The sequence below is a fragment of the Syzygium oleosum genome, unplaced genomic scaffold (assembly GCF_021117445.2).
Source record: "Syzygium oleosum isolate NSW1041296 unplaced genomic scaffold, Sole_v2.1 Sole_v2.09, whole genome shotgun sequence".
NCBI lineage: Eukaryota > Viridiplantae > Streptophyta > Magnoliopsida > Myrtales > Myrtaceae > Syzygium > Syzygium oleosum.
The window spans coordinates 11,076,011-11,089,899 of NW_026607493.1; the positions used below are offsets into that span (position 1 = coordinate 11,076,011).

Below are 13,889 nucleotides of genomic sequence, written 5' to 3' on the forward strand. Positions count from 1 at the left end.
TATGTGAATGACACACATGGAATTAATAAATTGGAAATTAGACAAGCAAGAAACCAATTAAGGACAAAAGAAACACGTAAGACTTAATAAAGAATCAAATGCCTGTATGTAATTTTTCATTTAACACTTAATTTATGTTTCATGAACTCAAGGCATCAGCATTTTTGTCCAGCACATTTGCTTTTATTCAAATATGGCAACTTCTTTCCTCTTCTCATGACAAGGACAACCTAAAACTAGAAAGTCTGCACTTGCTCATAAGCAACGGAGACATGAGAACACAAGCCATCGACAAATTCGCAAGCCAGTTGCATGTTATCTTTGTTGTCGCCACCGCTGCCGTTCTTTTCATTCCTAGCCAATATACTCCGACTGCCTGCAAAAGATGAAGATAAAACTACAAAAGCCAAGTGCTAATGTCCCTTTGAATCACGTCGTAACGATACAACAGGGATAGAATCCGAGCTTAATTAGCCAATATAAGGTGTGCTAAGGAACTGTCCCATGTTCAATGTTAACAATGGCAAACTTAAGACATGTCCTTGTTATACCATTTCCAGCACAAGGTCATGTCACTCCTCTCTTGAAACTCTCATGCTGTATTGCTGATTATGGAGCCAAGGTTACATTTGTGAACACAGAGTCCATTCACGCACAAGTGATGGCTGCAAACCCTGGATTGGACGAGGGATCTAATCGGATTAAGTTTGTCACCATTCCTGATGGGCTCGAAACTGATGAGGAGCGAAAGGACCCAACTAAGATGTTGACGAGCATATTAAGGGTGATGCCCGGACATTTGCAGGAGTTGATTGAAAAAGTGAAGAAGCAGTCAAATGGCAATGAAGATGAGCCGATCAGCTTCATGATTGCAGACCTGACCGCCGGATGGGCGCTGGAAGTTGCTGAAAGGATGGGAATCAAGCGAGCCGGGTTTTGGCCCGCCTCGGTGTCAACTCTGGCCTTGACACTTCATATTCCGCAGTTGATCGAGGGTGGAGTCATAGACAACAATGGTAAGTGACCAGAACTAGAACCCTTCACAATCGTTCTCATGAAGCCTAGATATGTAGTGTAGCAATCTCTCAATTGCTTTATTGACACACACCAAGGAGAGATGAATCTACAACATGTATCATGCCGGTAACATATGCGTTTGTAGGAATAGGTCAATCTAAATATGATCTAACTTAGCATTGATAACTCATACAGGCATTGCTCTGAAGAACGATATCATCACGATATGGAAGGACCTTCCTCCATATAAGAGCAATGACTTCACTTGGAAATGCCCTGAAGACCCGATGACGCAGAAAGTATTTTTCCAATGCGTGTCGTCCATCCCCCTTTACAGGAAACGCTCAAACTCAGTTCTTTGCAATTCGTTCCATGAACTCGAGGCATCGGCTATCAGTGTCATTCCAGGAGCTCTCCCAATAGGTCCATTAATAGCGAGTGCCCGATTATTCCATCTCAGAGGAAGCCTGTGGAACGAGGACTCAACCTGCTTGAAATGGTTAGACCAACATCCAGCCCAGTCAGTCATCTATGTCGCCTTCGGAAGCACGTCAGTATTCAGCCCGGAACAATTCTATGAGCTCGCCCACGGCCTTGAACAGATCGCCCGACCATTCCTGTGGGTCGTGCGCCCGGACCTCACCGACAGGCCAGTCACTGAGTTTCTCGATGGGTTCCTCCAAAGGGTGAGGAATTATGGGAAGGTGGTCCAATGGGCACCGCAAGAGGAGGTCCTAGCACACCATTCAGTAGCATGCTTCTTCACTCACTGTGGTTGGAATTCCACGCTGGAAGGCCTGAGCAATGGAGTTCCACTTCTCTGCCGGCCCTATTTTGGAGACCAGTTTCTGAACAGGAGCTTCGTTTGTGATGTATGGAGGGTAGGTCTAGGGGTGGATGGTGATGAAAATGGTGTCGCAACAAGGCATGAAGTGAGAACAAAGATGCTAGCGGTTCTTGGCAGTGAAGAAATAAGGGCAAATTGCCTGAGGGTGAAGGAGATGGCCAGGAAGAGTGTTAGCGAAGGAGGGTCCTCCCTGATGAATCTGCAGAGCTTCATTAAACATACGATAGCTTGAGGCTTCTTCTTGTTGTTCCTGTTCAGTCCCTAAGATTGTACTCTGATTTACTCTTTTACAAATTAATCTTGTTTCAAAAAAACAAGCCATCGAATAATGAAATAAGTAGAATAAGGAATTAAATCGAACATCAAATATACATGATTTAATCTATGTGACCTAACGGAAAGAGCATCACAACTCATAGTGTGTTTAGCCTTCATAATTACTTCCGAAATAATCTTTCAAACTCATTAAGGAATTCATAAATCTTACCACAAGATTTATTGATTTCAAAACATCGTGATGTAACTGCACAATTGATTGTTATGACCAAAATGCTCCTTTGCTAGATAATAGGCAAAAACCAACAAAATTCAAAAAAAAAAATTTCAATAATTTCTTACTCGTTAGGTCATGCAATAAAAAGTCCTATCTAGATTTGGAATTTCCGCTTGGATTAGGTTTCTTTCACGCTTCGCACTTGAGACATAATTTCATTGGTACTCATGATGATATATTGAGGCAATAAGATAATTACACAGTCCCTAAATATTGGCCCAATGTGCAATGTAGTCCTTGAATTTTTAATTTATTCCATGTACTCTCTGAACTTTAACCTGATGTTCAATATGATCCTTGAACTTTTAATTTTCAATGTAGTCCCTAGACTTATGATACATGTTCAATATAGTCCTTGAATTATATAAAAATGTTCATTATAGTCCCTAAACTTGAATTAATGGAAGGACTACATTGAACTTTTTCATATAGTTCAATGACTAAATTGATCATGTACCAAGAGTTCAGGGACGACATTAAACAAAATAAAAGTTCAGGGACCACATTGAATAGTAAGTTAAAGTTCGAGGATCACATTGAATAAATTAAAAGTTCAGGGATCACATTACACATTGGACCAAAGTTCGGGAATCATTTGTATCATTTTTTCTAAGGCAATTTCAGTGGATATATTCACCGAAACTGAAAATTTTGAAGCGTGCCTAATTACCCGGTTCCTAGTTGAAGTACCGGGTTGTTCTCGTTTAAAGTTCTCGATTTTGTCAAAATGGATGACAACAATATAATTTGTTATCCAGAATAAACAAAACGGGTATGTTATGGCTTATTAAAGCAGTTTTTAATCAGTTGATTCCGGTTGGGAAAGTGGAAGAAATTCTGCCACTAGATGTCCTTTGGAATTCGGCCTGCACAAATCTTATGTGCATCTCTTTCTAAGGAAATTTTACACTGTTTTCATCCCACCGCTCGACTTATATATATCCTGACATCAACCTATATAGATTGTTATTCATGGTGTGTGCTGGTAACCTAGCACATATGCTCATTCGCGTCGAGAAGTTTGTGAATTTTCCTTGGTAAAATTATATGAAAGCTTTATCAAACTAGTGACCAAGTAAAATCTAGCCTGACAGTGATGAAGTGAACTAGCATCTTATTTGGCACTAGCAGGGAAAGCAGTCTGAGTAATGGAAATGTCGCACAGCGGTAATAAGATAGTCATGGGTGGTGTGGTGTCGCCGCCGCTAATGATATCCCACCAGTCTCGACCCAACAAGTAATGTTGCATGCGAGTATTCCAATGATTATAATTAAGCTATTGAGCTTCTCGATCCTGTTCACCGAACCTGAGAAATCCGTCATTGTGACTTGGTTATAATGCTCGGCACTACATCAAGTAAATTTGATCCCAAACCGATCGATCATAGTCCCTGACTGTGCACTGGCAGAATTTCAGTGTACCCCGCTTCCTGTGTTCACGTATAATAGTCTCTAAAGACTGTCTTTGCGTACCACACTCCGAATCACCGGGTTCATGGTCCCCGATTGCCTGCTCTGATACGTTCTTCGGTCCTTGGGCTCTGAGCTCTGATACAATTTGTTGAACTTCAGAGACACCGTTTTGATACTGCTCGTAATTGCCCAAGTGAAATAAACACTCCTTTATTAACTATATTACAAAAGTAAACTTTCCACCCCTACGCCACAATATTGCGACTCTTCACACCACTCGCACATTAACACTCCCTGACACTCACTAAACTCACGCGTCATTCTCTCCTCAAACCACCCACTCACGCCACACACTATAACACTCTGTGCTTGACACAAATGGGAGAGGGGCTGGTCTATTTATACTAGTGCTGAGGAGGAGTGAGCACGGATTCAGAGCAGAACCGGAAATCGAAGAATTGAACTGGTAGGTCCAATTCGGTTTTCAATTCTAAGGTGGGAGGTTCCAATACCCGGTTCTAGTTTTTTAGGGTGCGAATGGTAACCATTCTGCTCCAGAAATAAAATTCTTACCAGAAATTGATTTCTGGAATTTTTGCAAGAAATTGATTTCTGGAGGAGAAATCTGTTTGGTAAAACATGACTAATTCTGCTCCAAAAATTGATTTCTGGAACAGAAATCTGTTTTGATTTGTTGATTTTTTTTGCACCTAAAAAAATTAAATTTTACTCAAAGTGGGTGGCCACATGTATTATAAGCCATTCTGTAAAGTTTTGAAATTTTTGATTTTTTTTAATTTTTTTTGGGCACCTAAAAAAATTTAAATTTCACTCAAAGTGGGTGGCCACAGGTATTCTAAGCCATTTTGTGAAGTTTTGAATTTTTTTATTTTTTTTATTTTTTTGGGCACCTCAAAAAATTTAAATTTTACTCAAAGTGGGTGGCTACAGATATTCTAAGCCATTCTATGAAGTTTTGAAATTTTTTATTTTTTTATTTTTTTGGGCACCTCAAAAAATTTAAATTTCACTCAAAGTGGGTGGCCATAGGTATTTTAAGTCATTTTATGAAGTTTTGAAATTTTTTTTTTGGGCACCTCAAAAAATTTAAATTTCACTCAAAGTAGGTGGTCACAGATATTTTAAGCCATTTTGTGAAGTTTTGAAATTTTTGATTTTTTTTGGGCACCTCAAAAAATTTAAATTTCACTCAAAGTGGGTGGCCACATGTGTTTTAAGCTATTCTGTGAAGTTTTGAAATTTTTTATTTTTTTGTTATTTAAAAAAAAAATTCACCAAATTTCATATTTTCCCGAAATCTAACTTTTTTTTATTTTCTGGAAATTTTTATGAATTTTTCTAGAATTTTTCAATTTTTATGCATTTTCTGAAAAAAAAAATTTGTAAGAAAATAGGGAGAATGCATTCCGGAATCAAGAAGCTACAAAAAGTAGCTTCTCTTTTTCTTGCCAAAAACTCATTCCGGAATAAAAAATGCATTCTGGAATCAAGAATGCATTCTAGAATCAAGTATTTTTAACAAACGCATTTTTATTCTAGAATGCAAAAATCGCTCCAGAATGCATTCCGGAAATTTTTTAACAAACGTCATTCTGTTCCGGAATGCATTCCGGAACAGAATTTTTATTCCGGAATGCATTCCATGCGCACCCTTAGGAACCGCCGGAATCGGAACCGGAAAACAAAGTAAAAACTAAAAGCCCTAACTTTGTTTTTCTTCCTAAATTTCCCCTCGCTCCTCCATTGCGCTCTCTCTCCCACGCCCACGACTTGACGAGACCTTCTCGCCTCTCCTCGCTCCGTTCGGCGTCTGCCTCGGCTCTTCCTCTGTCTTCATCAACCGCGGTCCGGCTCGTCCGCGACGGAGGTGGGCTTTGCTTCAAGGCTTCAAGCGACATCCTCTGTCTTCGTCTTTGTTCGGGCTCACGCTCTGCCGCACGCGCACCCTCTTGAGCTCGCTGCCTCGGCTCTTCCTCCTTTCATCTCTCCGCAAGATCGGCGCCGCTTCTCGCCGGACGTGGTTCCTCCAGTCCTCGCACTGTAGAAGAGATCTCCAAGGACTACAGCGCCTGGCGCACTGCCCTCGTCCGCGCCCTCACCTACAGTACCAATCGTTGCGCCTTCGCCCCCCTCTTTGGATCTGCACATGCATGCGTTTTTTCTCTTTTTTTCTTGGGACTGAGTTCGAATGCATGTGCCGTCGGTGTTTCTTTTTAGTTCTTTGTTTATGGCTTGACGCCATTGTTGGTGTTGGTGAATTTGTTTTAGATGTGGATGAATTCTACTCGCTCTGCGATCCATGTGTGGCGATCCAGGTGAGGCTTGATGTATTATGGGTTTCTTGTTCTTGTTCGTTGTTGTTTTTCCTTCGAATTAAAGGGCAAATGCAAGATTGTTGCTTTACGCTTTTTAGAGAAAAAAGGTTTTGACTTTAGCTTGTGCTGCAATTTTGGAGAAGCAAGATGAGATATGTGGGAGATGGGTAACTGCTGTTAGGTGATTTTTCTATGAAACTGTGATCGATTTGATTGGGGAAGTGGCTGTGGTGGGTTGATAAGAATGGGGGTAAGTGTGCTTTAGGTTATTGTTGGTTCTTTTCATTCATGATCTGAAAGGAAATTCTTTATTTTTTTGCTTTGATATCTTAATGGGTATTTCAGTTGTGATTATGGACTCCAAATGTTAAGCTCCTTTTTCTTTTCTTTTTTTTGGGGGGGGGGGGGAATTTAATGTTTTCTCTGTTTGATACGAGTGATTAAACTGTTGTATCTGTGGATGGATATTTTGCATTTCAAGAAAAGGAGAATTTGTGTCTGTATGGTCACCCAAACGAATCACGGGAGGTGGCTCTGCTCGCCGAGGAAGTTCCTCCAGAGCTTCCTGAACCAGCCTTGGGCATTAACTTCGCTAGAGATGGAATGAAAGGCAAGGACTGGCTGTCTTTGGTGGCTGTGCATAGTGACTGTTGGTTGCTCTCTGTGGCCTTCTACTTTGGTGCTCGACTTAACCGCAATGAAAGGTACTTTCTTTTTGCCTGCACTTGTTGAAGATTGTCATTGCATATGCGGCATACTCAAAGGATCTGTTGAGGTCAGTGTTGTGATTCTGGGTGCCCTACGTCCCAACTCAACAATTAAGAGATACCAACATAAATTTAATGGTGCTAGCTTATTCTAGTAAAAAAGCCATTTTGCAATCTTTCGCCCAAGTTTGGATTTTGAATTAGGTATAGCAACTTGAAGTGTTTTACACTATCAGATTGTTATAGTCGAAGTTGCACTGTTGTTCATAGTTTGAGCAAACACCATTGAAAATAATTGGGTGAATTAGGTTCGTCAGTGTTGCCTTTTTTTTCCTTCAACTTCCTATCTTAGTTTTAGTGCATAGTTGCGATTTTCATTATGTGCGCCGGTCTCTTTGATGTTGCGTTGTATCACCTTTCTATTAAGAAAAATGTGACTTTTCAATAACTAGTTTTTTATATTCTCTTTGATGAATGACAAGCTTGTTCGTTTTTGTTTTGTTTAACTAAAAATGAAAAAAAAAAAAAAAACCTGTTGGGACCTGGAACCGACCTTAGAACCTGTGACAGGGTAGGTTCCAGATTCTACATTCCGACAGATAAGTTTCAGGTTTCAAAAAATGAGGAACTTATACCTGAGGGTAGATTTCATGTTCCAGGTGGAACCTGTGAGGAACCTGGAACTGCTCACCCCTAGTGCTGAGTGGGCGGAGGAAGAAGTCTCCACACTCTTCTTTTTAGCAAGTTGTCAACTTGCCAACTTGCTCAAGCTGGCAGAGTTTTCTGGAGACGATGGCTTCTAGGAAAAATCTGGAGAGCAAGGAACATTCTGGTCAAAGTGAGAGGGAGAGAGAGTCGGTGCTTGTCAACAAGGACATTCCGAAAAGAGAAAAGAAAAGGTTGAGGAGTACAAAAACTCGCGTTTGAGGATTTTTGTTTTTGTTCGAGTGCTTAAGATTGGACTCTGATTTTATTTATCTCGTAAATGCATCCGATAATTGGTTCATACTAAGATAATTTGAGTCTAAACTAAATCATACTTAGCACACATTACTTGAACCAACTACTGGGTTATTGATCATCAATTTCCAGCTTCCAATTACTCACAGGAAAGACACCTCTATCAAGCAAAATGTTGGTTGAACATGTATGAGCGAGTGATGTTTGATTTTAGGACCTGCAATGTTTTTTTTGAACACTTGCTGTGTTTCCATCCCCAGTCCCGATTGGTTCTTTAATGCTTAAGCTAATTGTGGAAGTGGGTCTCACAAAAAAATTCCTTTTGGAGTTTGTTCTTTCATGCTGAACAATATTGTTACAGGCGTCAATTCGAATAAAAAATATTTTTATCGTCCAAGAAAATATTTAGATATAAATTATTATTGATAATAAAAATATTTTTTATTAATTAATTATTTCAAGCGATACAAAAGAATATTTTTAGGAAAATATTTCCAAATCATTCATTTTCGGCGAAACAAACAAAGCCTTAGGCTCCGTTCATTTGGCGAAAAATATTCTTCTTTTGGAAAATATTTTCCCGGAAGTCATTTTTCTGGAAAATGTTTTCCCGGAACATAATTTTCTGGTGTTCGGCGACCAATATGAAAAAGTTTCGGAAAATATTTTTCAACGGCGACGGCCGGCGGCGGCGTCCGGCGACCGACGGCCAATGTCCGGCGGCGGCCGGCGACCGGCGGCTGCGGCGGCGGCCGGACCGGCGAGCGGCGGCGGCGCGGCGGCGGCGGCGCGGCGATCGGCGGCGGCGGCCGCGCGCGACCTTAGTGAAGAAGAAGAAGAAGAAGCTCCGGAAAATAATTTCCGCTTTTGAAGAAGCGGAAGTCATTTTCCGTTAACTTAGGCTATTTTGTGAGGGGGGGAAGGAAAATATTTTCCCACAGAAAACGTTTTCCGCCTCCCGAACACCGAAAAACCCGGAAAATTTTTTCCGGGAGAATATTTTCCGCCAAACGAACGGAGCTTAAAATGCAATTTGTTTCCGTTACATTTCTTAGGTGGTTTAGTATGTTTGTACAGTTATTAACTCTACTAGGATTTGCAATGGTTTTTGGGATTTTTTGAGTTGCTCTTATTTTGTTAAAATAAAATCCCTTGAGTGAAAATTTTCGTTAATGCTAATATCAAGATTTAGTTTATCATAAGATTTTTATTAACAATGGCCACCATTGCACACCTAGTTTCCTATTTTTATTGGACCATAGATTTTTATGAGCTTCAACCTTAAGTTGTTTCAACATTATATTATGGACTTCGAAGAATTATAATTGGAAATTTACAATGCATGAGATTCGAATAAAATAATTGCATTTGCATGTACGAGGCTATTCACTAAATATTTCACTTAAGATTAGTGTTTATTACAACATATGATGGCGGTTGTGAGTAGTACTCGGCTACTTTAGTGAGGGGAGTTTGGAATATTGTATCAACTTGTAACGGATTTGGGACGGGTTTTGAAAATAACATAAAGTTAATGGGATGGTTTAGGACCACTTCCCCTTTCCATCCCTAGTGATATTGAGATTGCTGCAAAGACATGATATCCAAGTTATTACGTACTAATATACGATGGAATTAATAAACTAGGTTGAAAAGTCCAACCCAAAAGTTCAAATTTTTAGGTAGAATGAGACTACATGTTTCTTAAGCCATTATACATTTCACATGTACGAAGAGGGATACTGCCTCACATAAAAAATATGACTGAAATAATATGAATGATAGACATGGAGTAAATAAAAGGGTAATAATACTACAAGCAAGAAACCAGGTAAGGAAAGAAACATTAGACTTCTTAAAGAATCAATGTGTCCGGCAGATTTGCTTCATGAACTCAAGGCATCAGCATCTTTTGTCCGGCAGATTTGCTTTATTCGAATATGACAGCTTCCTTTCTCTTCTCATTACAAGGGACAACCTAAAACTTGAGAGCCTGCACTTGTTGATAAGAAACGCAGACAGGAGAACACAAGCCATAGACAAAATGTTAGCCAAGAGCAGGTCATCTTTGTTGCCGCCACAGCGTCTGTTCTTTTCGTTCCATGCCAATATATTATGACCACCTGGAAAAGACGAAGATAAAACTACAAAAGCCAAGTGCCAAAGTCCCTTTGAATCACGTCATAACGAAATAATAAGGATAGAGCCTGAGTTTAATTAGCCAATATAAGGTGTGCGAAGGAACTATCCCTTGTTCTATGTCAACAATGGCAAAGTTCAAACATGTGCTGGTTATGCCATATCCTGCACAAGGTCATGTCACTCCTCTCCTGAAACTCTCACACTGTATTGCTGACTATGGAGTCGAGGTGACATTTGCGAACACGAAGTCCATTCACGCACGAATGATGGCTGCAAACCCTGGATTGGATGAGGGATCGAATCGGATTAAGTTCGTCGCGATTCCAGACGGGCTCGAAACTGACGAGGAGCGAAAAGACTCAACTAAGCGGCTGGAGGGCATGTCCAGGGTGATGCCGGGTCATTTGCAGGAGTTGATTGAGAAAGTGAAGGAGCAGTCAAATGGTAATGAGGATGAGCAGATCAGCTTCATGATTGTGGACCTGGCCGCTGGATGGGCATTGGAAGTTGCCGAAAGGATGGGAATTGAGCGAGCTGGGTTTTGGGCCGCATCGGTGTCCACTCTGGCCTTGAATCTTCATATTCCGAAGTTGATTGAGGCTGGAGTCATAGACAACGATGGTAAGGGACCAGAACTAGTACCCTTCACAATCAGTCTGATGAAGCCTAAGTAGGTCGTGTAACCATCTCTCAATTGCTTTATTGACAAACATTAACGAGAGATGAATCTACAACGTTTATCATGCCGATAATAGATGTACTTGTAGGAATAGGTAGTGTAAAGGTAATCTAAACTTGGCGTTGATAACTCATGCAGGCATCGCTCTGAAGAATGATCTCATCACGATATCGAAGGACCTTCCTTCATATAAGAGCACTGACCTCCCTTGGAGTTGCCCTGAAGACCCGAGGAAGCAGAAAATACTTTTCGGATATGCATTGTCCATCCTCCATCACAGCAAACGCTCAAACTTATTCCTTTACAATTCATTCCATGAACTTGAGGCATCGGCTTGCAGTGTCATTCCTGGAGCTCTCCCAATTGGTCCGTTAATACCGAGTGCCCGATTATTCCATCGCAGAGGAAGCCTGTGGAACGAGGACTTGACCTGCTCGAACTGGTTAGACCAACATCCAGCCCAGTCAGTCCTCTATGTTGCCTTCGGAAGCTGGACAGTATTCAGCCCGGAACAGTTCTATGAGCTCGCCCACGGCCTCGAACAGATCGCCCGACCATTCCTGTGGGTTGTACGCCCGGACATAGTTAACGGGCCAGTCACCGAGTTCCACGATGGGTTCCTCCAAAGGGTGAGGAATTATGGGAAGGTGGTCCATTGGGCACCACAAGAGGAGGTCCTGGCACACCCTTCGGTGGCATGCTTCTTCACTCGCTGTGGTTGGAATTCCACACTGGAAGGCCTGAGCAATGGACTCCCACTTCTCTGCAGACCTTACTCTGTAGATCAGTACCTGAACAGGAGCTTCATATGTGATGTGTGGAGGGTAGGTTTAGGAGTTGATGGTGGTGAAAATGGATTAATAACTAGGCATGAAGTGAGAGACAAGGTATTAGCAGTACTAGGGAGTGATGAGATAAGAGCAAATTGCCTGAGAGTGAAAGAGATGGCCAGAAAGAGTGTCAGTGAAGGAGGGTCCTCCCTGAAGAATCTGCAGAGCTTCATTGAACTCCTGAAGGCTTGAGGGTTCTTCTTGTTGTTCCTGTTCAGTGCTTAAGATTGAACTCTGTTTTTCCCTTTCGCAAATTGATGTCCTCATGATGGCAAATTAAGGCAGTTCCAGTGAATTTTTCACTAAAACTGAAAATTTTCAAGCCTGCCTAATTTGCTGGTTCCTAGTGAAGTACCAGGTTGTTCTCGTACAAAATTTCTGGGTTTTGTTAAAATAGATGATAGCAATAGAATTTATTATTCAGAATAAACAAATGGGTATCTTAAGGCTCATTAAAACTTCAAATCACAATTTATGATAATGAAGGTGATTGGCAGGTGATTGATTATTGTTTTACCTTTAAAATTTAACTCAAAATAATTGTATAATATTTAATATATCACTTATCTTTAATAAGACAATTTAAATATTACTAAAAAGAGTTGAAATCTCTACATTCTAACAACTGTATACAGCATTCCGTGTACGCAAGAAATTGATATTTTGAACTTCAAAAGTAAAAGATGTTATTTGCATCTAGCAAACAATCATGACAACCATTTACTAATTTTCTCGCCATGTTTCATTGTATCTTTTGATTCTAATTTTATTTTCATATATAATATGAAATACTTCAAATATTTAACAATTTATTTAATGTTTTAGCTATTAAAGATAATTTGAAATGCTTTTTCATGCATTTGCATAATAAGCAAAATTGCTTAACGCATTGAATCATGAAATCATCGAAAGAAATAGTTGGCAAAATACACAATACGTAGAAAGCGAAGGAGGACATTCCCAAAAGTAAAACAAAAGATTCGAGTATAGAACTCGTGTTCGAGGAATTTTGTTTTTGTTCAAGTGCTAAAGATTGGACTCTGAATGTTATTATCTTGCAATGCATCAGATGATTGGTGCTTAAAGCGAAACTCATACTAAGAACATTTTGAGTATATCCTACTCCCTAGATCATATTCAGCACACATATTTGAGCGAGTGATGTTTGATTTTTAGGTCCTGTAATGTTTTCTAAACACTTTTGGAGTTGGTTCATTCATGCTGAACAACATTATTATAGGCGTTATTGCTTAATATAAACAAGTCTCACATGAGCAAGTAGTTCTCTCAAAAGAACAAAATCTCGTTTAACAACTAATTAATTCAGTTCGAGTCTATCTTAATCGTATTTATAAGAGACCAAACTTCAAAGCAACATAAAGCGATTTCTACAAAATTAAAAGTTATTTTGACTCTAATAATATTGCTTTCAGGAAAGTTGTCCAAAAAGCCCGAATCTTATAGTATGGTAGCCAATTTAATCCTCAACCTTTCAATTATATCAATTTAGTCCTAAACCTTTCGAAAATTTTGGCAAATCTTCAAAAGGCCAAAATCTTCAAAAGGTTTATGACTAAATTGACAAATTGTCAAAAGATTTAGGACTAAATTGATGCAATTAAAATATCTATGACTGAATTGCCTGCCGTACAAGAGGTTTAAGACTTTTAAACAACTTTCCCTTTTATTTTCGATAATAACTCTTTTCTTTCACAAAAGGCTAACATTGTCCAGAGGTATATTAAAGAGGCTCCTAACTAGCACGTTGCAATTTATACTTCTCAGGAAAACTAAAATGCATTAAGCGCAATTTAATTAGGCGACCAGGCAAAAAAGGCTTTCGAGGATTTAAATCATCGCGCTTAACCGAGATCTTACAATTTAAGTCAACACGAAATCACCGAAGAAATAAGCAAGGAACTATAAAATACACCAAAATTTACATGGTTTGGTCCGAGTATCGGTACCTACATTCACGGAAAGAGCCAACAATAAATAATCTACTAATAATCGAAGAATCAAAGTTACAATTGCTTACTCGTTCGAATGTTTCCAAAACCTAAGTATATAAAATACGTGTGCCCATTCTTTTGTCTTGGAGTGGATATATTGAAGTAAAAAACAACCGAATGTCCAACCTCCACCCAAGGTGAGTCCAACTCTTGAATTTTATTGTGCTCTCAAACTCGGATATTTATCCAACCGAGTTAGATTCCACAAACAGCTTAAACTCAAAACATAATATAATAACCTTCAATGCCCCCGTTTATAACCCCGACCCCCTATCTAATTTGACGAGCTGGTCCATGGAGCCGCCCATCCTTCAAATGAAACAATTTAAATAGAAAAATTGCTTAAAATGAATCTCAGATCGAGTCAGGTATGAGTTGCTCGATTAGCATTGC

At 39.7% G+C, this 13,889-nt stretch overlaps 1 protein-coding gene across 6 annotated transcripts; it reads left to right on the forward strand.

Moving 5' to 3' along the window:
• Positions 1-454: 454 nt before the first annotated feature.
• LOC115691472 (UDP-glycosyltransferase 83A1-like) lies at positions 455-11,799 on the forward strand. Of its 6 annotated transcripts, XM_056314229.1 has the most exons (5): positions 5,606-5,955; positions 6,120-6,152; positions 6,695-6,870; positions 10,203-10,596; positions 10,793-11,799. In XM_056314229.1, the coding sequence occupies exons 4-5, from the start codon at positions 10,239-10,241 to the stop codon at positions 11,674-11,676; spliced, it is 1,242 nt and encodes a 413-aa protein (XP_056170204.1). In that variant the 5' UTR covers positions 5,606-5,955; positions 6,120-6,152; positions 6,695-6,870; positions 10,203-10,238; the 3' UTR covers positions 11,677-11,799. The 6 variants fall into 6 exon arrangements, with proteins under 6 accessions (XP_030473946.1, XP_056170200.1, XP_056170204.1 ...); XM_056314227.1 differs by having other exon boundaries at positions 5,606-6,152; XM_056314228.1 differs by lacking the exon at positions 6,120-6,152.
• The last annotated feature ends 2,090 nt before the right edge of the window (positions 11,800-13,889 follow it).